General features: G+C 42.4%; 1 protein-coding gene across 4 annotated transcripts in view; it reads left to right on the forward strand.

The window, feature by feature from the left end:
- The window catches only part of ANO3 (anoctamin 3), a 680,216-nt gene that overhangs the window by 351,154 nt on the left and 303,351 nt on the right, over positions 1-25,711 (forward strand). For all 4 annotated transcript variants that reach the window (XM_075325490.1, XM_075325493.1, XM_075325491.1 and 1 more), the window contains 2 exons: positions 9,267-9,391; positions 13,598-13,654. In XM_075325490.1, coding sequence (XP_075181605.1) covers positions 9,267-9,391; positions 13,598-13,654 — 182 coding nt within the window. The remainder of the gene's footprint in view (positions 1-9,266; positions 9,392-13,597; positions 13,655-25,711) is intronic.

Here is a 25,711-nt window from a genome sequence, read left to right on the forward strand (position 1 = left end):
CACGATCAGACATCTGAACGTTTACCGCAAAAGTCGGCAATCTTGCCAAAGATGGGTAAATGTTCAGATGGCAAAAACCATCCTCTCACTGCCCATCACAGCCATGTCAAGAACTGGCATGGCTGTGATTGGCCACTGTAAAAAAAACAAAGGAAGCAAAAGAGTTAAAGCAGTAAGTACATACTTACCGAGTCTACCCACGGCTGCACTGCTACTTCTGGGGCCAAAAATTATTCCTCATACATATTCACTGCTTTCCCCACCTACCGGCATCTCTGATTGGCTGCAGTCAGACTGTACTCTCACCCTCTCTGACAGTTATTTTGCTGGTGCAAAATAAATACATTTTAAAAAAATGCCGTTCGATTCCGCTATACTTGTATATTGATAGCTGTGCGCTTATCCTGGCTGTGTATCAATAAGAGGGGCTTGTTGTAATTAGTCGCCTCCAGTTTTGATACCCAGCCATGATAAAGTCTGACAGCTTGGGGCTGGTATTCTCAGACCCTCCCCATTACTAATCTAGGCGTAGTGGCAGCTGTGGCCTCCCATTAACCCTTTATTACCCCGATTACCACCGCACCAGGACAAACAGGAAGAGCAATGTAAAATTCCAGGACTGTCATATCTAATGGATGCGACAATCCTGGGGGGCTACAGGCTGCTATTTTTAGGCTAGGGCAATAAGCATGGGTCTCCCCAGCCTGAGAATACCAACTCCAAACTATTAGGCTTTATTATGGCTGGGTATCAAAATTGAGGGAACCGCCCACCATTTTTTAAAACTTATTTATTTATTTAATTATTTAAAGAAAAAAAAAAAATATGTGCGGTTCCCTCAATGAATTCAATTTCCATTGAATTTAATGGGTTCAGCTAGGATCAACGATCTGATGGGCGAATACAGGTTGTTTTATGGCAATCCTGAACCGATCCAATCCTTGGCAGGATCGCTCATCTCTAGTGAGAAGTTTCTGTGACGCCCCTGGACTATCAGGTCGTCACAGGGTACTGCACGCTCTTTCCCTTTAGTGCAGTATTCAAATCCCTCATGGTTCTGGGTTCCCATCTTACAGTGCTGTCCTGCTTCCTCCACTTCACTCCACTTCACCGACTTCACCGACACTCTACTGACCTTCCCTTCCTGACCCCTAGGTGGGCGACCCTATTTCACTTAAGCCACCCAATGGTGTGTTTGGTGGGTGCGGTGCAGGGTGTTCCTAGGATTTGATTGGCTGTTGGAGAGTGGTGGCTCCCATGAGTAGCTGTCTAGGTTGCAGGCTGTGGTCTGGACCTAGAGGAGTTGGACCCCCGGTCGTAGGGGATTGAGGCAAGGTGCCTGGACCTGTTAAAGTGGACGGTCAGCAGCCTGGTCCTATCACCGGTCCGGGACGAAGGCACGGCGGGGTACACGGACCCTAGGTCGGGAAAAAGCTTCAGGCAACCCGGCAATTAACCTGCGTAGAGAGGAGCCTTTATGGACTGTTCCCATTCGCTCCAGAATCGGGGCACTAGCACAACCAGGGGGATAGGGCCTTCCATATAAGCAGTCCATTAAAATCCCAAGCGTGGGCCCTTAAAGCAGGCTCCCACACTTAGCCACAGTGGGGAGTGGGGCCCGGCAAGTTCCAGACTACCGGGCCACTACAGTGAACCTAAACTTTGTGCCAGGAGGCAGGTCCCGGTCATCAGGCAGCATTGCAGGGGATGGGACCCGGACGAGCTCCCCTTAAGAGGCAGCAGCACCCAGAGACTTGGTATACCTGGTTGTCAGCATCTGCTTATTGGCTGAGTGAGTACCTGAGTGATCTCCCCATCACGGCACCCAGTATCATCTTCCATGGCCCCGGGGCATACCCCTACCCGTGGAGGGTAACAACCCCTTGCTGCCCCATTCCATCACACAGGGTACTCCCAAAGGCAGCGGCGGTACTCCCAATTACCGTACACCACGGGTGACATCACAAACTGAAATCCCCCTGTAAATATTGTCGCGGGTGGAGGGGAACGTGCTCGCCACGCTCGGGTCCGGGGCTTCTGCTGCTCGGTGGCTCGAACGGTGGGCCGGACCCGGGGACTCGAGCGGCGCTCCTCACCCGTGAGTGAAAAGGGGGGGCATATTTAGGGAGATTGTTCGCGACGCTACCCACGGGATGTGGTGATGATGGCACCACCGCTGCTGGTAACGGGGTTGCCGGGAGGGATGGTAGGGTGCAGGTGGGTTGTTGTCCCCTCCGTGGGTAGGGGGTTGGTGCTCCCGGGGCCCGGTGATGTAACAGGGAGGCTGGATGGCTGGGGTGCAGGGACTACGCGGCGCGGTGCCGGACGGCACTGGTGTACTCACTCAGACAATCACTGACAGAGTCTATGGTAAACTAAAACGGCCGGATGGACAGGTCCCGCAGCCGGCTGCAGTGTTGTTGTTGTTGTGCTCTCTCCGGACGGCTGATGGCGGCTGTCTTTCCCTGCACCTTTTAGAATGTTCTGACTCCGGTGGTTGCCCACCGGTAGTCCGCTCCCCGGCGTATAGGTGCCGTAGGAGCCCGTTTTGCCCGCAGGCGCTGGCCCTTGGATCTCTTGCCTGTGGCGGTGGCTGTATATCCTCACGGTGTGAGTGGTTGCCTTCTGTCAGGACTTGGTTGTTGGGAAACCTCTGGGGTTCCTGTCACACTCGGATTTGACTATTGATGGCGGCTCCAAGCCTGGTCAGGGTCCGATGGCCCTGCCTGTGTGCTTAGCTTCACTCCGCTCCCCGGTTCGGTACCGGCGGGCCAACGCCCGACCACGGCCCTTACGGCTTCGCAGAGTTCCACCAACTCCTTCAGACGGCCACCACCATCTGCCAACCTTGCTGTCAGTGCCTGGCCTCCTACCCAGACACCTCAAGTGTTTCCTCCTCTCACTTCCACCTCCAAAACTCATCTGACACTTTTACCGCCTCCAGGCCTGTGAACTCCTCGGTGGGTGGGGCCAACCGCCTGGCTCCACCCCACCTGGTGTGGACATCAGAACATGGAGGGAGGTAACAAGAGTTTTTGATTGACTGTTGTTACTGTCTAGGGTGGGGGTGTGTATGTTGGTATGTATGTGACTACCTGGCTAGTCCAGGGTGTCACAATATCCCCTTTTACTTTAGTGAGGCCCCTAAGCCCCCGGGTCCGGAGACCCTCAAGCCACGAACGGACACTGCCCACGGATCCGAGCAGCTCGATCTGCTGCTGGGGCGGCACATTTCCTTTAAACTTGCATTTATGGCACCTATCAAACACAGGGAATCTATAAGCAAGTTTTTGATGAAGAAGGAGTGGGATTTCACTCAGAAATGCTGTAATAAAGCACCTTTTCATCTACTTGACGGACTAGAGCTTTGGTTTAACCACAGCAGTACAGATTGATTCTCCAAGTTCCTATCAGTTTCCCCCATCCTTAGGATCTTGCGGCAACTGTTTTCGCTTCTGTACTAGCTGTGTGTAACACAACCGCACAAGGTGAGCGGCTAGCGTTCTTTCTTTTTTTTTTTTATTGGGTTCTAATCTTACCTTATTATGCCGTTTCCTCCATAGTATAGCAGCACAAAGTAGGGACAGAGACCCTGATCCCAAAGATGTAACACTTAGTTTACTAGCTGCAGAGTCACAGTTTTCTCTACTGCAGATCTAGCAGACCTCAGTTATTAAGCTCTGTAAATTCGCACACACCACAGCTTTATGTGTACGTTGTATAGTCACAGAAATCTGCTAATCAGTGGTTGCGGTGGTGTTGGAATAAGAGCCAGGAAACCAGTTGCCCTACAGTGATAATCTCCTGTTGATAAAACACAGATTGTATTGAAACAGCAAAACACAGCTCAGTATATAACACATCGCTGTAATCATTGACTCTGATCCTACTAGATTACATAGCAAAAACCTGCTGACAGAGTCCCTTTAATACTCTTACAGATTATGCACACAGTTGAGTTATATGTCTGTATAAATGCTTAGTTGTAAAGAGCCATTATACAGTAGCCAAATAAATGAAGTTTATATTGTACCTATAAATGCTTCTTGTTAAATATTGAGACATAGAAAGGTCTCTTACAGAGATGTCCTCCCCTCAACATTGTTGTAAGGGCAGAATAGAAATGTAATCGTGTAGCAGATGGAAACACAAAGACTGTCTGTATATCCATAGTACAGAGGTACATGGACCCTGTGCTCAACCCTACAGGGTCTGTGCACACAATTAGGTGTATCAGGACATGTTTTTCTTAGTGATCTCAATGACTTTTTTTATTTATTTATTTTATTTAAAGCCACAATTATTTTTAGTGTTGTTGACTAACAGAATCAGGTTTTCAAGGAACGTGTCTGACCATGGCAGTAGAAGTGTTGATGAGCGTCGTTGTGCCTGATTGCACTCGGGGGACTGTAAATAAGACACAGGAGGAAACGTTCCAGGTGCTTCATCTGGTGGTTAGTCAGGATTCCCCGGCTGTGGAGCTCGGGGGCTGTGGTTTTTCCACTTCGTCTATCACATGATAAGTATACTAATGGAGTATTATCCCAGAGGTAAACTTGTCCTGTAGCTGCATTACTCACCACAAAGGGGAATTGTATGAGCCTCAAACCAAAAACACGTAAAGGTCAGAGCGAGTAGTCGTCAAGCTAATCTAGAATACGTCTCTGGTTTCTAATTAATATTGTATTTACTACTGTGACAGAAAGTATTTGCGCTCTATTCTTCCGCTACGTGTCACACTAGCTGTAAATGTATATGGTGAGAACTGAATGAAATAGCACTTGAATTATTTAGATCATTTACTTAAGGTACATTGTCTTTCAGCACCATAAGTAAGTGACCCCCATCCCCACCTGTGTTACTCATGTAAGTAAATGACCAAATGGAATTGAGTTAGACTTTGCTAATTGAATGCTACCATTAATGTGTGCCGCCCCCGTGTCAGCAGCCGGGCTGCTCAGATCCGGATCCGCAGTGGCTCGAGGGGCGTCCGGACCCAGGGGTTTGTGCGGCCACTCGAATTACAAGGGGTGGTATTTACAGGGGAAATAGTATGGAATAGTTTGTGACGCCACCCGTGGTGCGTGGTAAGGTGGAGTACCACCGCTGCGGCTGGGAGTACTTGGTGGCGATGGAGTGGGCAGCTAGGTGTTTAATCCCTCCACGGGTAGGGGAGATGGCCCGGGACTCGGTGATGGTGACAGGGAAGTGTTGTTGGGGATGTAAGGGTCACTTGCGTACTCACTTAGTCCAATAACGCTGACACCAACAACTGTAGTAAACCAAAGTTCTGGACACCGCTGCCGCTGAGGGGGAGCACACTTGGGTCCCGTCTCCGTTGGTGTTGCCTGTTGATCTATGACCTTTCCCTTGGCACCTTGTTTCTCTCTGGTTTGTCCCTGTAACCTGAAACTAGTCGGGCCCACTCCCCAGTATGGCTAACTGAGGGAGCTTGCGCTCAGGGTTCACGCTTGGGATTTCTTGGACCGTATTTGTGAAAAGTCCTATCCCCCTCATTGCGCTAGTACCCCGATTTTGGAGCGGGTGGAAAGCGAATCTTGAAGGCTCCATTCTCGTCGGGTAAATTATCAGGTTGCTTGAAGCTACTTCCTGACCTAGGGTCCATGTACCCCGTCATGCCCTGGTCCCTGCCCGGTGATGGTACAAGGCTGCTGGCTGTCCTCCACAACAATGCCGGGCCTCTTGTCATGATCCCCTGCGACCGGGATTCCAGCTCCTACCAGGCCCAGACCAACATCTGATACCTAGTAATTCCAAGGAGCCCAGCTCCTGACCTCCTCTCACTTCCACCTCCAACACTACACTCCAATTGACTTACTCCTGACACTCTTAACCTCCCCTTAACCAACCCCCCAAGTGGGCAACCCTATTCCACTCAGGCCGTCCAGGTTAATAGTGGCCACAAACGTTCTTCAGTAACACTACGTCAAGCTTCAATCTAGTACATGACTAGTCCAATGGGACGTATTCTTCCTAGACAAGTTCTGCCTCTCCATTCTTCTAATTGTATCTGGACATGATTAACAGTCTGTATAATGGTATAAGCTGTTCATCATACCCAAGGAGAAGAGAAAATAAGATCAGAAGCAGGACTAGAAATTGTCACTCCCATGGACCACACCGGCCCTAAATTGTAGTTTTGATAAGTCCCCATGAAACACTTTATCAGTTTAAAGAAATCTCCATCCATTATGTTAGCAACTGTGGACAGTCAAGGGACATAGTAACTTTTCCACTCCCTTCCAACAAACTATTTTCTTAAGTTTACCATTACATTATATGGTACATTAATGTCACATGGAGTTTTGCACAAAGTTCACCGGCTGTCGTATTGGCATTGGGCTCTGTTCAGACTGCAAATTCTGGAGCTTCGCTGGTTTCTCTGGTGTTTGGGATCAACACAGGTAGACTCGGGAATCGACCTGCTATGTGATTCATAGGCAGGTTTGCAAGAGTTAATCTCTGCTGGTCTGCTTGCTCCTTTGATCACATGTTGTGGGGAGGCTTATCACATCTGCTCCCCTCCTATTTATGCTGGTTGAATCCTTCGACCTATGCCAGCTGTAGTTTGTCTATGCTGGTCTGTAAGGTGTGGTGTCTCCAACTTTCTGGTGAAAATTGTGCTTAATTTGTTTGTGCAGTTTACCCCTGTTGCTTTGTAGCTTCCTTCCTGCTCTTGTCTTAACCTTTGTGTGGGAGTGCTCTGTGACACAGTTTTGGTTTTCCATTATATGCCTTTATATGTTGGTTTCATCACATTCCTCTGTGTGACTCCTCACACACGTCCCTCCCTGGGGGGGGAGAGGAAATCAGATCAGGACTGGTCAGGAGCAGAGCCAGGAAGGAGGCTCAGGCATCTCCACCATCAGGAGTTTCCCTGAGATTAGGGATAATATAGGGCCCCCTAACTTGAGGCACTGCTTAGGAGGCCCTTTTCCCTCTATCCCATAGTCATTGTGACAATTAAAGTATACCACTAAAAATATAATGCCAATTAAACTAGTTTGTTGTGAAGGGGTTATAAAGGCATCTGGAACTCCATAACTGAAGAACTCATCAAAGATTTTTCAACCATTCAAAAGTCTGCACAAATAATTTACAAAGTAACAAGGTGCTTCAAAAGAACTTCCAAATAATTTCAGATTCTTTTAATGAATTAGTCGTAGGAGAATAGCAAGGTGAAAAGCAATAGTATCCAAGAGTAACATCAATTCTCACTTCCAGTTTCCAAATCAATACTTGGATGATCCACAAGCAATTTGGGATTGTCTCGTAGTCAACACATGATCCATTATGTCAGGCGTAAATTACAAACTGCAAATTACATTGAGAACATCCTAATAATAATAATAATTATCTTTATTTCTATAGCGCCATCATATTCCGCAGCGCTTTACATTCAGGAGGATCGTATACAAACAAGTAACAGTTATAGAAAATACAATATTTAGAGGGAAAAAAAAGACAACCCTGCTCGTGAGAGCATACAATCTACAATGAGATATGGGGGGGGGCAAGGTACAATGCTTATTTACAATAACAATCCAGCCATGTCACGGAAATGGGGGATAGATAATGGTTTCCTGGACCAGTTGGCCAGAGCATCCTTCCAATAGTTGAAAATAGCGTCTGTAAAATATAACTGTGCTATACAATTCAACCATCTAAAACACAAAAACCATGTTTAAATTGTTAATGTTGCGGAGACTCGTTACCTTGAATCGGCCAAGTCATGGTCCTGGTTCAAATCCTATGGGGTGATGTAATGAAGAAGGGGATTTTAATTCCTACTAGAGATTGTAATTTTCTAGCCAACTTACTAAAAATTGCCATTTATAAATTTGGCCTCAACCATATTTGCATAGTTAACCACTCCTAGATTTCACCCACCTTTTAAAAGTGGCAAAAACGGCGTTAAATAGCAAAAAGTCACAAAAATAAATATAACAGCATATGTGATTTTTGTAAAAAAAAAAGATGCAACAACCCTTATTAAATTTCCCTCATCATGCCAAGAATTAAAGTAAACAGAAATCTAATCTTTCTAATAAGGGAATTCAGCACTGTCATTACAGAAAGTCAGACACAAATCAATGCTACTGTAAAGGGTACTTTACACGCTGCGACATCGCTAGCGATCTCATTAGCGATGTGACACGCTAGATCGTAGATGCGATCTGCCGAGATCGCACATAGGCCGTTTTTGTAGCGCTGGTCACATGTGCGATCTCGGCAGATCGCATCCGCGATCTGGCGTGTCAAATCGCTAACGAGATCGCTAGCGATGTCGCAGCGTGTAAAGCACCCTTAGGACTCAACACATATTTAAAGGGGGTTTCCCCACTAAAAAGGTTTACAGTGGCATGCAAAAGTTTGGGCACCTCTGGTCAAAATTACTGTTATTATGAGCAGTTACACAAATTGAAGATGAAATGATCTCTAAAAGGCAGGAGTCTAAAGATGACACATTTCCTTTGTATTTCATCTTTTACATTTTAAAAATTACAATAAGGAAAATGGGCTGATGCAAAAGTTTGAGTACCCTTGGAGATTTATGTGTTCAGATCACTTTGTTGATGGTATCATGAATTCACAGATGTAGTGCTCTATATTGAAAGAAAAGATGCTCCCATTACTCCTTTCCCTTAGTAGATGTGCACTTTTCCAACAACTCGACTATTTTTTTTAGGTTGTTTCCACACATTATTGCCATGTTGTTTTTTTTATTTTGCCAATTGTAGCATATACAGTTTTGCTGCTTTTTTTAAAAAAAAATGTTGACAATTGGACTGATATTCTACCATCGTTACGACAAAATGCAACATGGCCTCAACATGTGAAAGCATTCCACAGGGCATAAAAATTAGAATCTTTCAAATTGCCAATGTATGTAAAGGGCTGTGGCATTAACAGCGCTATATATATATTAATACATATTATTATATTATTATTATTATTAATTGCTGTTTTTACAAAATTTTGAGTAAATGCTCTATTCTTTAAATAAATAAACATAAAATATATCAGTTTATATTTTCCGTTAACATTCAGTGCAATATGGAATGCAAAATGTCTTCAGAATAAACTGGGATTGGGAGAAGTAATCCACAATGCTGTTATCATGGAAAGTGGCATAAGGCTTCATCAGGAAGGTCAAGCATGACTGTGACGGGAAGGGGTTAAGAACTAACAACATTTTATTAGGTTTATTAGGATCATATATAATAAATGTGTTTCCTATTCAGATTCTACAAGAGATACGTACACCGATGACTCCGAACATGGAACGTATGACTGCCGCACCGATCAATCTCTGCTTATTCAGCACAAACTCAACAGACAAAAACAAGCGTCTCGGAAATCTCAAAAGGTAATCCAGAATCCTCATCCCCAATCGATATGTGTAGAGGTTTTACATTCTGTACACACAATTTATGTACAGATAGCAATCAATTACATCCCAGCATGTTAGTAAGACAAGGTGGATAAACTGCAGGCTGCTCATAAAGCATGATTAATGCTCAGCAGGACCCCAAGATTATCCGCAGAATGATCCCTGCTCACAGTTTTAGTACAGTAAAGTTCAGGCCATAAAATGGAAAACTATATCTGGATTACAGTCTCTTGTTCTCAAAGTAGATGGATGGATGGATGGATGGTAAGATACAGTTAGGTCCAGAAATATTTGGACAGTGACACAATTTTCGCGAGTTGGGCTCTGCATGCCACCAAATTGGATTTGAAATGAAACCTCTACAACAGAATTCAAGTGCAGATTGTAACGTTTAATTTGAAGGTTTGAACAAAAATATCTGATAGAAATTGTAGAAATTGTACACATTTCTTTACAAACACTCCACATTTTAGGAGGTCAAAAGTAATTGGACAAATAAACCAAACCCAAACAAAATATTTTTATTTTCAATATTTTGTTGCGAATCCTTTGGAGGCAATCACTGCCTTAAGTCTGGAACCCATGGACATCACCAAACGCTGGGTTTCCTCCTTCTTAATGCTTTGCCAGGCATTTACAGCCGCAGCCTTCAGGTCTTGCTTGTTTGTGGGTCTTTCCGTCTTAAGTCTGGATTTGAGCAAGTGAAATGCATGCTCAATTGGGTTAAGATCTGGTGATTGACTTGGCCATTGCAGAATGTTCCACTTTTTTGCACTTATGAACTCCTGGGTATTTTTGGCTGTATGCTTGGGGTGATTGTCCATCTGTACTATGAAGCGCCGTCCGATCAACTTTGCGGCATTTGGCTGAATCTGGGCTGAAAGTATATCCCGGTACACTTCAGAATTCATCCGGCTACTCTTGTCTGCTGTTATGTCATCAATAAACACAAGTGACCCAGTGCCATTGAAAGCCATGCATGCCCATGCCATCACGTTGCCTCCACCATGTTTTACAGAGGATGTGGTGTGCCTTGGATCATGTGCCGTTCCCTTTCTTCTCCAAACTTTTTTCTTCCCATCATTCTGGTACAGGTTGATCTTTGTCTCATCTGTCCATAGAATACTTTTCCAGAACTGAGCTGGCTTCATGAGGTGTTTTTCAGCAAATTTAACTTTGGCCTGTCTATTTTTGGAATTGATGAATGGTTTGCATCTAGATGGGAACCCTTTGTATTTACTTTCATGGAGTCTTCTCTTTACTGTTGACTTAGAGACAGATACACCTACTTCACTGAGAGTGTTCTGGACTCCAGTTGATGTTGTGAATGGGTTCTTCTTCACCAAAGAAAGTATGCGGTGATCATCCACCACTGTTGTCATCCGTGGACGCCCAGGCCTTTTTGAGTTCCCAAGCTCACCAGTCAATTCCTTTTTTCTCAGAATGTACCCGACTGTTGATTTTGCTACTCCAAGCATGTCTGCTATCTCTCTGATGGATTTTTTCTTTTTTTTCAGCCTCAGGATGTTCTGCTTCACCTCAATTGAGAGTTCCTTAGACCGCATGTTGTCTGGTCACAGCAACAGCTTCCAAATGCAAAACCACACACCTGTAATCAACCCCAGACCTTTTAACTACTTCATTGATTACAGGTTAACGAGGGAGACGCCTTCAGAGTTAATTGCAGCCCTTAGAGTCCCTTGTCCAATTACTTTTGGTCCCTTTAAAAAGAGGAGGCTATGCATTACAGAGCTATGATTCCTAAACCCTTTCTCCGATTTGGATGTGAAAACTCTCATATTGCAGCTGGGAGTGTGCACTTTCAGCCCATATTATATATATAATTGTATTTCTGAACATGTTTTTGTAAACAGCTAAAATAACAAAACTTGTGTCACTGTCCAAATATTTCTGGACCTAACTGTAGATGGTTAGATAGATAGGTACTGTAGATAGATAGATAGATAGATAGATAGATAGACCAATGTACATGTTGGGCTTATACAATTCCTCGCTGTTCTTACTACCTTACTTTAGTTTTTTTAGACGCTGTCATTCTCAGTGCAGCTTCACTTTCTGCTATAACTAGACAATATAGGTAAAACAAGGCAGCAATTGTAGATGAAAATCCCAGGACAAGAAATTTGGATATTTCCCAGAGGAGCATTGCAGCTATAAGACTCCTCACCACTGACAGCCAGATTGGTTTGTCAGGCTCCACAAGGAGAAAAATTTTCCCCTTGGACCCCACTATAGCTTCTCACACAGCCAGATCAGATCTCATACTTTGCACTGATGAGAGGCAATCACCCAGAAACACAGTGTCTGCAAATTGAGGTTCCGATCTAGCAGAAATCCTAAGTCATATATGACAAGGTTCTTTAAAGGGTCACTTTTGACTTTTGGGTTTGCTACCTCCAATAGGTGGTGCTAGAGTTTGTCTCCTTCCTTCGTGAGGAGAAAATCTGAGGACAAGAAATAAGCAAATTTATGCAAGTGTAGTTGAATTGTACTCAAATTTTTCAAAAATCTGTATACTCCAGAATATGGATTTTTTTTTTTGCAATTTGAATTCAACACAATGGCAGCTGAATCATAAATAGACAGCAAATGGTAATAAAAAAAATAAAATAAAATAATGCTCACGTTCCCGCTCATCTCTCTGGCTGCTCTGCTGCTCGCTGTCCAGTTCTCAGTGTCACTTTTTCAGCCATTCTACACAGCATTCCTCATGTTTTCACAATGGAATTGCTCTTCAATCGCCACCAGGCTTTGGAGGTAATTCGTAAAGTTGTGACGCACATCATAACATCCCAGTGACATAATTCTGTGTCAACCAGGCCTGTACAATTCCTGGTCCAGGATGGAAGTCACATTCTGTAGTGCAGATGTGAGAGATTAAATGGTGGAAAGAATAAACCCTAAGTACAGAGAGCAGTGAGCTGTGGGTGGCCAGAGAGGTGAGCAGTTAGGTCAGTATTAGTCTTAGGAGTTTTTTGCAACCAACATTTATTGTGTGCAGGGATTTGGAGAAATCTTGGAACATAACATGTGCATTTAATTAATAGACAATAACTTTGCTGCAAATTGAATACAATCGGGAAAAATCTACGCAATTATGTGAATCAGAATCAGATCCCCTCATTCCTACCCAGGGCTTAAGACTCTGCTTTCTTCTAAATAACGTATAAAAACTGCATACAAGTAGATAGGCAAAAAGTCAGACTGATAGATGATATATAGATAGAGATTTAGATGGATGGATAGATGGATGGATGGATAGATGGATAGATGGATAGATAGATGATAGATAGATGATAGATAGATGGATGATAGATAGATGATAGATAGATGGATGGCTAGATGGATGGCTAGATGGATGGCTAGATGGATGGCTAGATGGATGGCTAGATGGCTAGATAGATAGATAGAAGGATAGATAGATAGATGGATGGCTAGATGGATGGCTAGATGGCTAGATAGATAGATAGATGGATAGATATATAGATAGATAGATAGATACATAGACAGATAGATAGATGGATGGATGGATGGATGGATGGATGGATGGATGGATGGATGGCTAGATGGATGGATGGATAGATAGATACATAGATACATAGATACATAGATAGATAGATGGATGGCTAGATGGATGGCTAGATGGATGGCTAGATGGATGGCTAGATGGATAGATAGATAGATAGATAGATAGATGGATGGATGGATGGATGGATGGATGGATGGATGGATGGATAGATAGATAGATAGATAGATAGATAGATGATGGATGGATGGGTGGATAGATGGATAGATAGGTGGATAGATAAATAGATGATAGATGGATGGCTAGATGGATGGCTAGATGGATGGCTAGATGGATGGCTAGATGGATGGCTAGATGGATAGATAGATGGATAGATAGATGATAGATAGATACATGATAGACGGGTGGACATACCATAAGTGCAATCTAGGTTGCCAAGCATGGACGCAAGAAGTTCCAAAGGCAGAAAACCACTTTTATTACAGACTCATTGAATTCTGAGGGCCCCAATGTGTTCTTATACATCAGCCATCCTCTGTCTACTCCCGCCACGGGATAGATAGATATAAAGATAGACAGATTGGGGGATTGTACATAATGTATCTGTATTAATATTATGCTCAATATTTTTTCAGTGTAAAGAAGAGTCAATGAACAGAGAAAAGCAAAGATTCCCGGCACACTCAGATCCGGTATGGATGCAGCACTTTGGTATTATATTATTCACAGGTTGCATGTTGATGTAAATATCTATAAATGATGTCAATATTACTATTCTTTGAAGTGTCGGTATGTTGCTTTTGGCTTCCAGTGACTGTCTGTATGGTGGTATTGGTCTAGATGATGCGTCTCATTTCCAGTTGTCCGACTCCTCCAAGTCTCTTTCAGTAATTCTGCAGTAATTTATTTGCCATCTCCCTATGTTTGTCTAATATACAGTGAACTGTCTGCTCCTTTCACTATATAGGTGAATCTGTGCATTGATCTGTATGTGTTTTATGTAATAGATATTTCTGCATCTACAGTAATCCGTTCTCTGATTTGTTTTATCATTTCACGGAATATTCTTTAATATCCTCTTACTTAGAGAAAAAGATTCATGTATTAATCAGTGAAAGGAAAAAGGAAAGTATTCTGTCTCCACACGTCCGTAAGTGGAGCAATAATGTCCATTCCAGTGTCAAACGCACGGCAGACTCCGGCCTCATTACATTTTAAAGACATTTACTTGGCCTGTGGTAGAAGCTGCTGAGCTCGCACATGTTGTGTCGTATGGGAGCACTTAACCAATGGAAGATATCAGAGCTTTAGCGTTATACCTGAAACTGACTCCATACATATGAAAAACAGCACTACCTATTAAAATAAAGGGCTCAACCATAAGAGCAGACAAGTTTGTCAAACTATTCACAATTAAAGAGGTTGTCCCAAGGGTGACATTATGTCAGTCATAAAATCTCAATGCAAAATGCCACTAAGGCTACTTTCACACATCCGGTTTTTGCTCTGCGGCACAATACAGCACTCTGCAGAAAAACCACAACCGTTTTTTTTGCCGCCGGTTGCGTTTTTTTTGCATAGACTTACATTAGTGCCGTATTGTGCCGCATGGGCTTGCGTTCGGTCCGGTTTTTCCCGCATGCGGCAGATTTAGTCGATGCCGCGGCTGGATGGAACGTTCCCTGGCACATTTTTTGCTCCTGCAAAAAAACCGCATTGCGCCGCATCTGGCCGCTGCGGCGCATTTTTCAATGCATGCCTATGGACGCCGGATGCGGCACGATGCGTAAAAAAACGCATCTGGCCGCCGCATGCGGTTTCTTTCACTGCGCATGCTCAGTAGCGTGCCGCAACCGGAAAAAAACGGACGGGCCGCATGTAAAAACTTATGCAAAGGATGTGGTGTTTTCGCCGCATCCGTTGCATAGGATTCACAGCCGGATTGAGACGCACTGCTCAAACCGGATGTGTGAAAGTAGCCTAAGGCTACTCTCACACATCCGGTTTTTGCTCTGCGGCACAATACGGCGCTCTGCAGAAAATCCGCAACCGTTTTTTTTTGCCGCCAATTGCGTTTTTTTTGCATAGACTTACATTAGTGCCGTATTGTGCCGCATGGGCTTGCGTTCGGTCCGGTTTTTGCCGCATGCGGCAGATTTAGCCGATGCCGCGGCCGGATGGAACGTTCCCTGGCACGATTTTTGCTCCGGCAAAAAAAAACGCATCGCGCCGCATCCGGCCGCTGCGGCGCATTTTTTAATGCATGCCTATGGACGCCGGATGCGGCGCGATGCGGAAAAAATGCATCCGGCCGCCGCATGCGGTTTCTTCCACTGCGCATGCTCAGTAGCATGCCGCAACCGGAAAAAAACGGAACGGCCGCATGTAAAAACATATGCAAAGGATGCGGTCTTTTCGCCGCATCCGTTGCATAGGATTCACAGCCGGATTGAGCCGCACGGCTCAAACCGGATGTGTGAAAGTAGCCTTAGGCTGATCCATAGGGGTCACATTTTGGCCTCGTGAACATTGAGTACTTGGTGAGTTTTGTACCTCAGTATTTGTAAACCAAATCCAGGAGTGGGTGATAAATACAGAAGTGGCGCCCGTGTTTCTATTATACTTTACCTCCGATTGCTCCACTCCAGATTTTGGCTACAAATACTGAGGTAAAAAACTAACCAAATATTCAAAGTGTTCACGAGGCCTTATGAAGGCATTGCCCGGACCCATACCTAGTGATCCAATAAATTTTTATTTAAATATATTATCATCACTGTCCCCATTGGACTCACAATCTATATGAATTATAAGTATGGCTGTGTGTGCACGTGTGCATTTTTCATGCGTTTTGGCGGCGTTTTAAACTGCAGCGTAAATGCATGTGTTGTGCGTCCCCAGCAAAGTCTATGAGAATTCAGCAAATTCCATGCTCACGTTGCTTTTTTAAACGCAGCATTTTGGATGCCAAATATTTGTCAAAATTGATGCGTTTAAAAAAGCAACATGTCACTTCTTTTGTGCGTTTTGGTTGCATTTTCCACCTATTGAAATCAATGAAGTGTGTCATAACGCAACCAAAATGTTTAGCTCTGCGCTTGCACTGCATTTTTGTTGTGTTCTGCACGCTTTTTTGACAAACAAAACACAGGTCTTTCGGTCTCTCTCTATGTCTATGTATGTCTCTGTCTGTCTGTCGGTCAGCCTCTCTCTCTCTGTCTGTTAGTCGGTCTCTCCCTCTCTCTTTTATACTCACCGATCACCGATACGGCACGGCTGTCACAAAGCTCTGGCGGCTTCTCCAGCTTTTGAAAATGCCGGCCGCTCATACAGAAATGCTATGATTAGAACATGCAAAAACTCACAAGGCTGCGGACATGTAGCGATACCTCATGGAGACCTTCCTACAAGTCATTGGGTATGGTGGCTGTGTGGAGTGGCCTCCACGCTCACCTGACCTGACCCCATTGGACTTCTATCTGTGAGGTCACATCAAACAGCAGATGTATGCGACCCCTCCACCAACATTGCAGGACCTATGATGACGTATCATAGATGCTTGTGCAAACGTGTCACCTGCCATATTGCACAACGTGCAGCAAGATACAGTATGCTGTCCAGAGTCCAGATGTGCATTGCAGCTGACGGTGCCCACTTTGAGCATCAAAGTTAAATGAGCGCCATATGTGTGACAAGCATTCAACTTTTTGGGGGGGTCATGGGTTTCATATCATAGCATTTCTGTATGCAAGGTGTTGATTCGTATTGAATTGATGATGCCCTACAACTTTGTAATTCACTTTTCTCTCTATCTCGTTTGTTTTCGAGATAAAAATACTAACTCCGTTGTTTTCCACCAGGTGGCGCTATAGGTGGTTTCATTGCATTGCACATGGCTACTTTACTATACCTAGACACCACTTCCATTCCCATAGCTGCCGCCATTCTCAAGTTAATGGCGTTGGACAGGATATGGGTGTACACATTGTGTGTGTGTGTGTGTATATGCATATGTATATATATATATATATATATATATATATATATATATCCTTACTGTATATATATATATATGTATATATATATGCAGAAAATAGAAGAGATCCATCAAAAACTCGTGAAATCAAGGTGGCATAGAACTTGTAAATTTATTCGTAGAAAAAACTAAAAATATGATAGAGCTGAGGACATAAAATAAATGCAGGACAAATGCATTATGGACAACTCGTTTCGGCTGTTAAAGACGCCTTCCTCACGGTCCAAGCCAAAACTGAAACCTGACCTGCACACACCAGGTCTGATAAGGGGACGATAATCCTGATACAAGACCATGCCTAACGGGATATCACTGCCCGGGCACATTGCAGAAAATCTATGATCAGCACAGGATGGTTTTACGTATTAATGTGGCATATTGTGGCCACTATTGCCACACTGGATTCCCCTGATGAACCCCAGTCACAAGTGGTGGGAAACACATTGGAAAGTTTTTTGTTGATTATCATTGCTATTGGGTACCAACATTCAAGTGTCAGTACCGACTGTAGGAATGTACCTTCACATGCGGATCCTCCCTGTAACCTGGGAGGACTACCAACAAATCATGAAGTACCCTGATATATTTTATCAGATATTTTATTGATAATGTTCTGATTCTGAGAGCTATATTCTATATCTGGCTATTGCTTTGAGATTGACCATTGGGCTTTTTTGTATCAGCAATTTGAACAATTTCTGGACATGCAACACTATCATTGAGTTAGAACACCTTGTTGGGAGGTTTCTATACATGGTCTTGTAAAACCCCCCTCCCCTCCTTATTGGTGTGGATGCATGTTCAAGTGTTTTTATTGTCTTGCACTTTGCACTTTATAAAGGCTGGTGAAGGGTATTACAGGGTAGACAGGGTCTATCAGGGACAGCCATCGTTGAATGGGGGCATCACTCAATTTAGGGTGCTTAAAGCCCTATTGTTAGGCAGGATATAGTGGATGGACAGATATTTCCCTTTGCTGCGCTAATTTTGAAGACTATATCCTATCCATGTTTACATCAACTCATGTCCCTAGAACCCAGGATACTCTATGTATACAGTGTGTACCTATCACACATAGCACTTTTTGCCTGTTTGACTGTGAGTTTTATAGTGACAAATAAAGTAAAAATAATGTATGAGTTAGTTATATGGATTGGGTCTACTACGTTTGATAATATCCCAAAGTTATCTATATTAGTCATACTTATACCCTACACTATACTAAAACATACCACGTGCATAACAAATAAACACATATCCCCATGACTAATAACCATGGGCCTCAGTAAACAACTGCAAACGCCTCCCTGGAGTACCCGAGTAGATGGTTTCTGAGGATAATATCTCAGGTATTAGGTCTTGTCCCCTGATGACCCCTGGTACCTTTTAGGGTTTTGGCGCCCCCATCCGTGAATGGGGGAACCACAACCCTAGGGTTTCATACCCTCCATTGCTAGGTAGGGATAGACATTTACTGGCTTATTAGGGCCAGTGTATTTTCTCCACTTTTGCTTTTACATTGTTGTGTTTTTTACAACATTACACCATATTGCACCTTACCTAAGTTGTGTTTTGTTGTTGGTCATCTGACCTTTTAATGTTATTAGTAACAGTTAAATTTTAACGGGGCTCTTTCCTTTTGTTTTTGTTTTTTTTTCTTCTGGGCTTCTTCTATGAATTCTGAGCTTTAGTTCCTTCCATAAATTTTCTATTGGATTCAGGTCAGGTGATAGGCTCGGCCATACTAGCAGCTTTATTTTCTTTCTTTGAAACCAATTGAGAGTTTCCTTGCCTTGTGTTTGGGACCATTGTCTTACTGAAATACCCACCCTTGTTTCATCTTTGTCATCCTAGTAGATGGCAGCTGATTTTTATCAAAAATTTCTCAGTTAATTTGTCCATTCATTCTTCCTTCAACAATATGAAGTTTGCCAATCCCATATGCTGGAAAACAGCCCCACACCATGATGTTCCCAACTCCAAACTTCACTGTTGTTATGGTGTGTTTGGGGAAATTTGACTGTTGGCCTCCAAACATGGTGTGAATTATGGCATCTAGAGAGTTAAATTTTGGTCTCATGTGATGAGACTATATTCTCCAAGTATTTTACAGACTTGTCTAAATGTTGAGCAAACATTAAGTGCTTGAATATGCTGTTTGTTCAGCAATATCTTGCATGGTGAGTGAGCATACAGGTCATGGAGGTTAAGTGCATTTCTTAGTGATTTCTTTGAAACAATTGTACTTGCTGATTCCAGGTTTTTTGTAGATCTCCAAAGGTGGCTTTTGCTCTTGGACAACTCTTTTGATAATTATTTTCACTCCTCTGTCTGAAATCTTATGGGGAGCACCTGGCTGTGCCCAGTTTGTGTTAAAATGATATTCTTTCAACTTCAGAATTACGGACACAACAGTGCTTACTGGAGCCTTCAGTAGTTTACAAATTCTTCTGTAACCAATGTCATCAATATGTTTTGCAGCAATAAGGTTCTGAAGGTTTTGAGACAACTCATTGGTTTTACCCATCATGAGGTGTTTCTTGCCTGGCACCTTGTTAATGAAACACCTTTTTATAGGCCATTAGTTGAAGCAGCTGATATTATTTTTCACTAAGTGGCAGGATTGTGTTCTAATTAATGATAGATTTCAGCAGGTGTCATGACTTTCCATGTTTTTTTGCACCTCTTTTCATGTGTTCAATACTTTTTCCTTGTGTCATGACTCATTTCACATTATTACACATAATTAAATTTATAGACATCTATGGTTTGATTTATTTGGCTGTGTTGATTGGATGGGTTGTTACTGACATCTAGTAATTTGTGTCAATAGCACCTTTAGAAATATATTTACTTAGAAAATTGGTGACATGTTCAATACTTATTTCACCCTCTGTATTGATATTGCTTTGAGCAGGTGACCCCCCCAGATATTGAATATATAAAGAAGCCTCCTCTATATACTGTTTATGTCCAGAGGGGACCTCTTCTTTGCTTACGTGATAAGTAGAAAACTTTCAGCGTGGCTGAAATATGGAGATAAAGTAAGATAAGCCTCCTGATATTGTGGCCTGACATTACCCTGGTAACCTTTTCCCGTCCCATTTTCTGAATCCCTAATGCTCTGTTTTGCAACGACTACACTCCAAGGATCTGAATTATTGAGATGTCACAAAAACACACATTCATCCCAGTAAAACAAACTGCTTAGCATTCCTTGTATAAAATCCCAAAGGGACCAGATATGAAGGCTGACATTTTATGCTCACATTGCCTCCAGCACGACTGCCCAAAACATATCCTAGAAGGCCTACACTATGACAATAAGATATTAACGTGCAATCAGGTGATAATACATGTACTTTCTGGGAAAACCTCATGCCCCAATATTCTATACATATAATAACATTTCATATACTTTCTGCATCCATTAGAAAGGTATGCTGGATGAATAAATGCATCTCTGGGGATGGAGAGAAGCTCTCCGCGAATCCCATTGCAGTCAATTGTCCAAACCTACCATCAAGTTAATGGTGCAGTAGTCTCATGGCTGTGGATCAAGCAGCAGTGTCTCTGTGGTTAGTAGAAAGGTGATTAACCTGCTTGGAACATTAACAAATCTCCCAGCTCTTCTGGATAAAAGCATGGAGGCACTGGATATGCATGACATGGTAGGACAGCCTTTTATACATGTTTCTCTAACTGATATGATACAATATGGATTACTAAAATGATATAATTACACTATTATACTGATGGAAGAAAGTCTCTGCCACTGACTTCTTTTATTACAATGCCTTTAATTACTGGCAGTTGCCTAAAAATAAACCTGAGTATGTAACACTTATTTCTCTTTTTAATTAATATGTGAGTTATATTCATAATATATTATTGCTAATTAAATTAACTAATAAAACCATAGTGTTAATAATTGGTGTTTACCAATGTTTTATGTTCTGATTTCATAATATCATAATATACAGTTGCATAAGTTTCATAAATAACAAAAAGCAAAAGTACAATAAAATGATACTATATAATAATTATAATTAATAATAATAATTTTATTCATTTATATAGCGCTATTAATTCCATAGTGCTTTACATACATTGGCAACACTGTCCCCATTGGGGCTCACAATCTAGAGTCCCTATCTGTATGTCTTTGGAGTGTGGGAGGAAACCGGAGTACCCGGAGGAAACCCACGCAGACACGGGGAGAACATACAAACTCCTTGCAGATAGTGTCCTTGGTGGGATTTGAACCCAGGACCCCAGCGCTGCAAGACTGCAGTGCTAACCACTGAGCCACCGTGCCGCCCATATATATATATATATATAATCTGTGTATGTGTACTGCATAGCTATATAAATATGATATACTTTTATATATGTACTGATATTAGAATTTTTGTCAGCTGGCATATAAATTTATATTACACAATGCATAACTTAGTTGATGAATGAAAATATATATGTTATATTTTCATTCATCACTTAAATTATGTATTGTTTTATTTATTATATACTCACGTTGACAAAATTACAATTTCAAAATATCACTATAACTATTAAAAAGAATAAATAATATAAACAATATATAGAATGACTAAACCTAAGCCTTGTAGTAATTCAATTATTACAGCGTATGTGAAGTATATTCTAAACTTACCATAAGACTTTCTTCTAAAAATGTATACTGTATTACTTTAATGTTTGTTACAAACTCATCGTTCAGTTTACCAAGGAATGATTAAGAAATAACCTTTGCTGATGCAGAACGCCAGAAGCCTCAATGTGTTGCCTTTATGATAAGGATAAACATGTAAATTTGCATCTAAAAGAACTGTCTTCTCAGGAGCGATCTGAAGTGTGTATCATTCTCTACACAGTGAGAAGCTTTATATGAAGTTGTTCTGCTTTTTAGCTTTGGATTTAAATAACTTGTTCTGATCATAGGTTTTGTGTTGTTTTTAAAGTGTTTTTTAAAAGATTAAAAATATAATAAATCTATATAAAAAGAAGGCAAATTACAACAAAATAGTCACAATCATATTGTCATATCTATCTACCTATTCATTCTATCCTCTATCTACAGTAGCTACGGTTTCTATTTATCTATTTATCTATCTACAGTACCTGTCTATCTACTGTATCTATGAATCTATCTACTACCGTATCTATCTACAGTACCTATCTATCTACAGTACCTGTCTATTTATCTAAAGTACCCATTTGCATCTAAAATTTGCATCTAAAAGAACTGTCTTCTCAGGAGCGATCTGAAGTGTGTATCATTCTCTACACAGTGAGAAGCTTTATATGAAGTTGTTCTGCTTTTTAGCTTTGGATTTAAATAACTTGTTCTGATCATAGGTTTTGTGTTGTTTTTAAAGTGTTTTTTAGAAGATTAAAAATATAATAAATCTATATAAAAAGAAGGCAAATTACAACAAAATAGTCACAATCATATTGTCATATCTATCTACCTATTCATTCTATCCTCTATCTACAGTAGCTACGGTTTCTATTTATCTATTTATCTATCTACAGTACCTGTCTATCTACTGTATCTATGAATCTATCTACTACCGTATCTATCTACAGTACCCATTTATCTATATACAGTACCTGTCTATCTACAGTACCTATATATCTATATACAGCACCTGTTTAGCTACAGTATCTATGCACAGTACCTGTCCATCTACAGTACCCATTTAATAGCTATCTACAGTACCCATCTATGTGCAGTACCTGTATCTACAGTACCTATCTACAGTACCTGTCTATCTACAGTATCTATCGATCTACAGTACTTATGTATCTATCTACAGTACCTATCTATCTACCATACCTGCCTATTTACAGTACCTATCGATCTACAGTACCTGTCTAGCTACAGTATCTATCAATCTACAGTACCTGTCTATCTATTATACCTTTCTATCTACAATACCTATATACAGTACCTCTCTATCTACAGTACCTATCTAATATACCTGTCTGTCTAGAGTACTTATCTACAGTACCTGTCTATCTACAGTACCTATGTATCTATCTACAGTACCTATCTACCATACCTGTCTATCTACAGTACCTTCCTATCTACAGTATCTATCTACAGTACCTATCTATCTACCGTACCTGTATCTTCAGTACCTATCTATCTACAGTACCTGTCTAGCTACAGTATCTATCAATCTACAGTACCTGTCTATCTACAGTACCTATCTATCTATATACAGTACCTGTCTATCTATCTTCAGTATTCAAATTCAGATTCAAATATGCTTTATTGGCAGGACCAAAATACAATTAGTATTGCCAAAGCAAGAGAAATACAGTAAGTGTGGTGGGAGGGGATCAGGGTTATGGGGAGCTGGGGGCACAATTTGGGCTCTGAAAGTCCTGTTAAAGGCCTTAGATTCCTCAGTTTATGACAAGTGGAGACATATTGGGTGGCGATCTCCACCATTGATTCTTCTTCCCCCAGTAGGATGCGGAGTTTCCTCTCCTTGTCCTTGAATGGAAAGTCCGCGGTTTGAGTGATACATTTCTGGAAGTGGGAGGCCCTCACTGCTGAGTATTTGTCACAGTGCAGCAGGAAATGCGCCTCGTCTTCCAGAGCCCCCTGCTGGCAGTGCTGGCACAGTCTGTTCTCCCGCGGCTTGTATGTCTGTCAGTGCCGCCCTGTTTCCACCTCTAGGCTGTGGGCACTCAGTCTGTACAGGCTCAGGGTCTGCCTGTCTTTGAGGTGGCGTAACCTTTCCAGGTATAGGGCCAGAGTGTAGTCCCTCCGCAGTGACCGGTAGATGGTGAGTTTCTGGGAGTTCTCTAATTCACTATTCCAGTCCTCTATGTATTGCATCTTGCAGCTCTCTGAGATCTCTTTTATTTGGGCTTTTGTCAGGGTGTGTTGCTGACTTTGGCTGTACTGGCTGCCAGGGTTCTTGGCTTGCTCTGGGCTCTGGCTCAGCAGGGCTTTATGATGGTGGAAGACTTTGGTTGGGCTGGAATCTCACTTTGTGTGGTTTGGGTAGGTCGCTCGGCCCCATACCTTGCTGCCATACAGCAGTATAGGGGTGATGACGCTGTCAAATATCTTGAGCCAGACTCTCACAGGTGGTTTGAGGTGGTACAGTTCTCGTCTGATGGCGTAGAAGGTTCTGCACGCTTTTCCTTTCAGGGCTTCTACTGCTTGCTTGAGGCTCCCGTTAATGCTTAGCTCCAGACCAAGGTAGGTATAGTTGCTGGTCTTCTCCAGCGTAGTGCCATTTAATATGAAGGAGGGAGTGGGTATTTTGTTCTGGTTCCTCTTCTGAAACACCATGACTTTGGTCTTCTTTTGGTTGATGGACAAAGCCCATGTGGTGCTGAATTTTTCCAGCACTGCCAGGCTATCTTGGAGGCCTCTTTCGGTTGGGGAGAGTAGCAGGAGGTCATCTGCGTACAGCAAGAACTTCACCTCTCGGTCATGCAGATTGAGGCCAGGAGTGAGGGAGGACTCTAGAACTGCTGCTAGTCCATTTATATAGATGTTGAATAGAGTTGGGCTTAGGCTGCAGCCCTGTCTGATTTCATGGGTCTGTCGGAAGAAAGCCGTCATCTTCCCGTTCACCTTCGCGCTGCACCGGTTCTCAGTGTATGAGCTCTTGATCACGTTGTAGGTTCTGCCACCAATTCCGTTCTCAAGAAGTTTCAGGAACAGGCCACGGTGCCACACTGAGTCAAATGCCTTTTTGAAGTCCACGAAACATGCAAATATTTTCCCCTGTTTTTTGCTGTGGACATGGGTCTTGATGAGGCTGTGTTAGGTGTAGATGTGATCGGTGGTACGGTGGTTTGGCATGTACCTATCAATCTACAGTACCTGTCTATTTACAGTACCTCTCTATCTACAGTACCTCTCTATCTACAGTACTTATCTATCTACAGTATCTATCTACTATTCCTGTCTATCTACAGTACCTATCTATCTAAAGAGGAGGGGAGCCAGAACTGCTTATGAATGGCATGCAACAATGAAGAAATAAAAAGTGTAATATTCACAAATTCATTCCTACTGTAACAATTCAATGAGATTTTTTTCAAATGATTGATCAATGATTTAAGCCCCCCTGCCACATCACGGCAAATCTCTATGGGGGGTCCCTACACTATGTTATAAATTATTATCGTACCATACGGTCTCATATAATGAGCAGGACCATATAAGAACACCACTTACCCGAGACATGTCTGAACCGCTCCCATGCTGCAAGGACTGACAACTGCAAATAAAGGCAGCCCAATGTCAGAACTGGCTCTCACAGTGCCAGACCAGCAAACATAGATGAGGGCGGAACAGGCTCAGAGAGGTGGTGCTCTATCTACTATACCTGTCTATCTACAGTACCTATCTACAGTACCTCTCTATCTACAGTACCTATCTACTATACCTGTCTATCTACAGTACCTATCTACAGTACCTGTCTATCTATCTACAGTACTTATGCATCTATCCAAAGTACCTATCTATCTACTGTACCTGTCTATCTACAGTACCTTTAAATCTACAGTATCTATCTACCGTACCTTTCTATCAGCAGTACCTGTCTATCTACAGCACATGCCTATCTATCTACAGTACCTGTCTATCTATGTCTGTCTGTCTATCCCTATTGACCAGGATATCCCTCTATTAGATGGGCATTTCTAATCATTAAAACAT

Source organism: Anomaloglossus baeobatrachus, chromosome 10 (assembly GCF_048569485.1).
Source record: "Anomaloglossus baeobatrachus isolate aAnoBae1 chromosome 10, aAnoBae1.hap1, whole genome shotgun sequence".
Classification (NCBI taxonomy): domain Eukaryota; kingdom Metazoa; phylum Chordata; class Amphibia; order Anura; family Aromobatidae; genus Anomaloglossus; species Anomaloglossus baeobatrachus.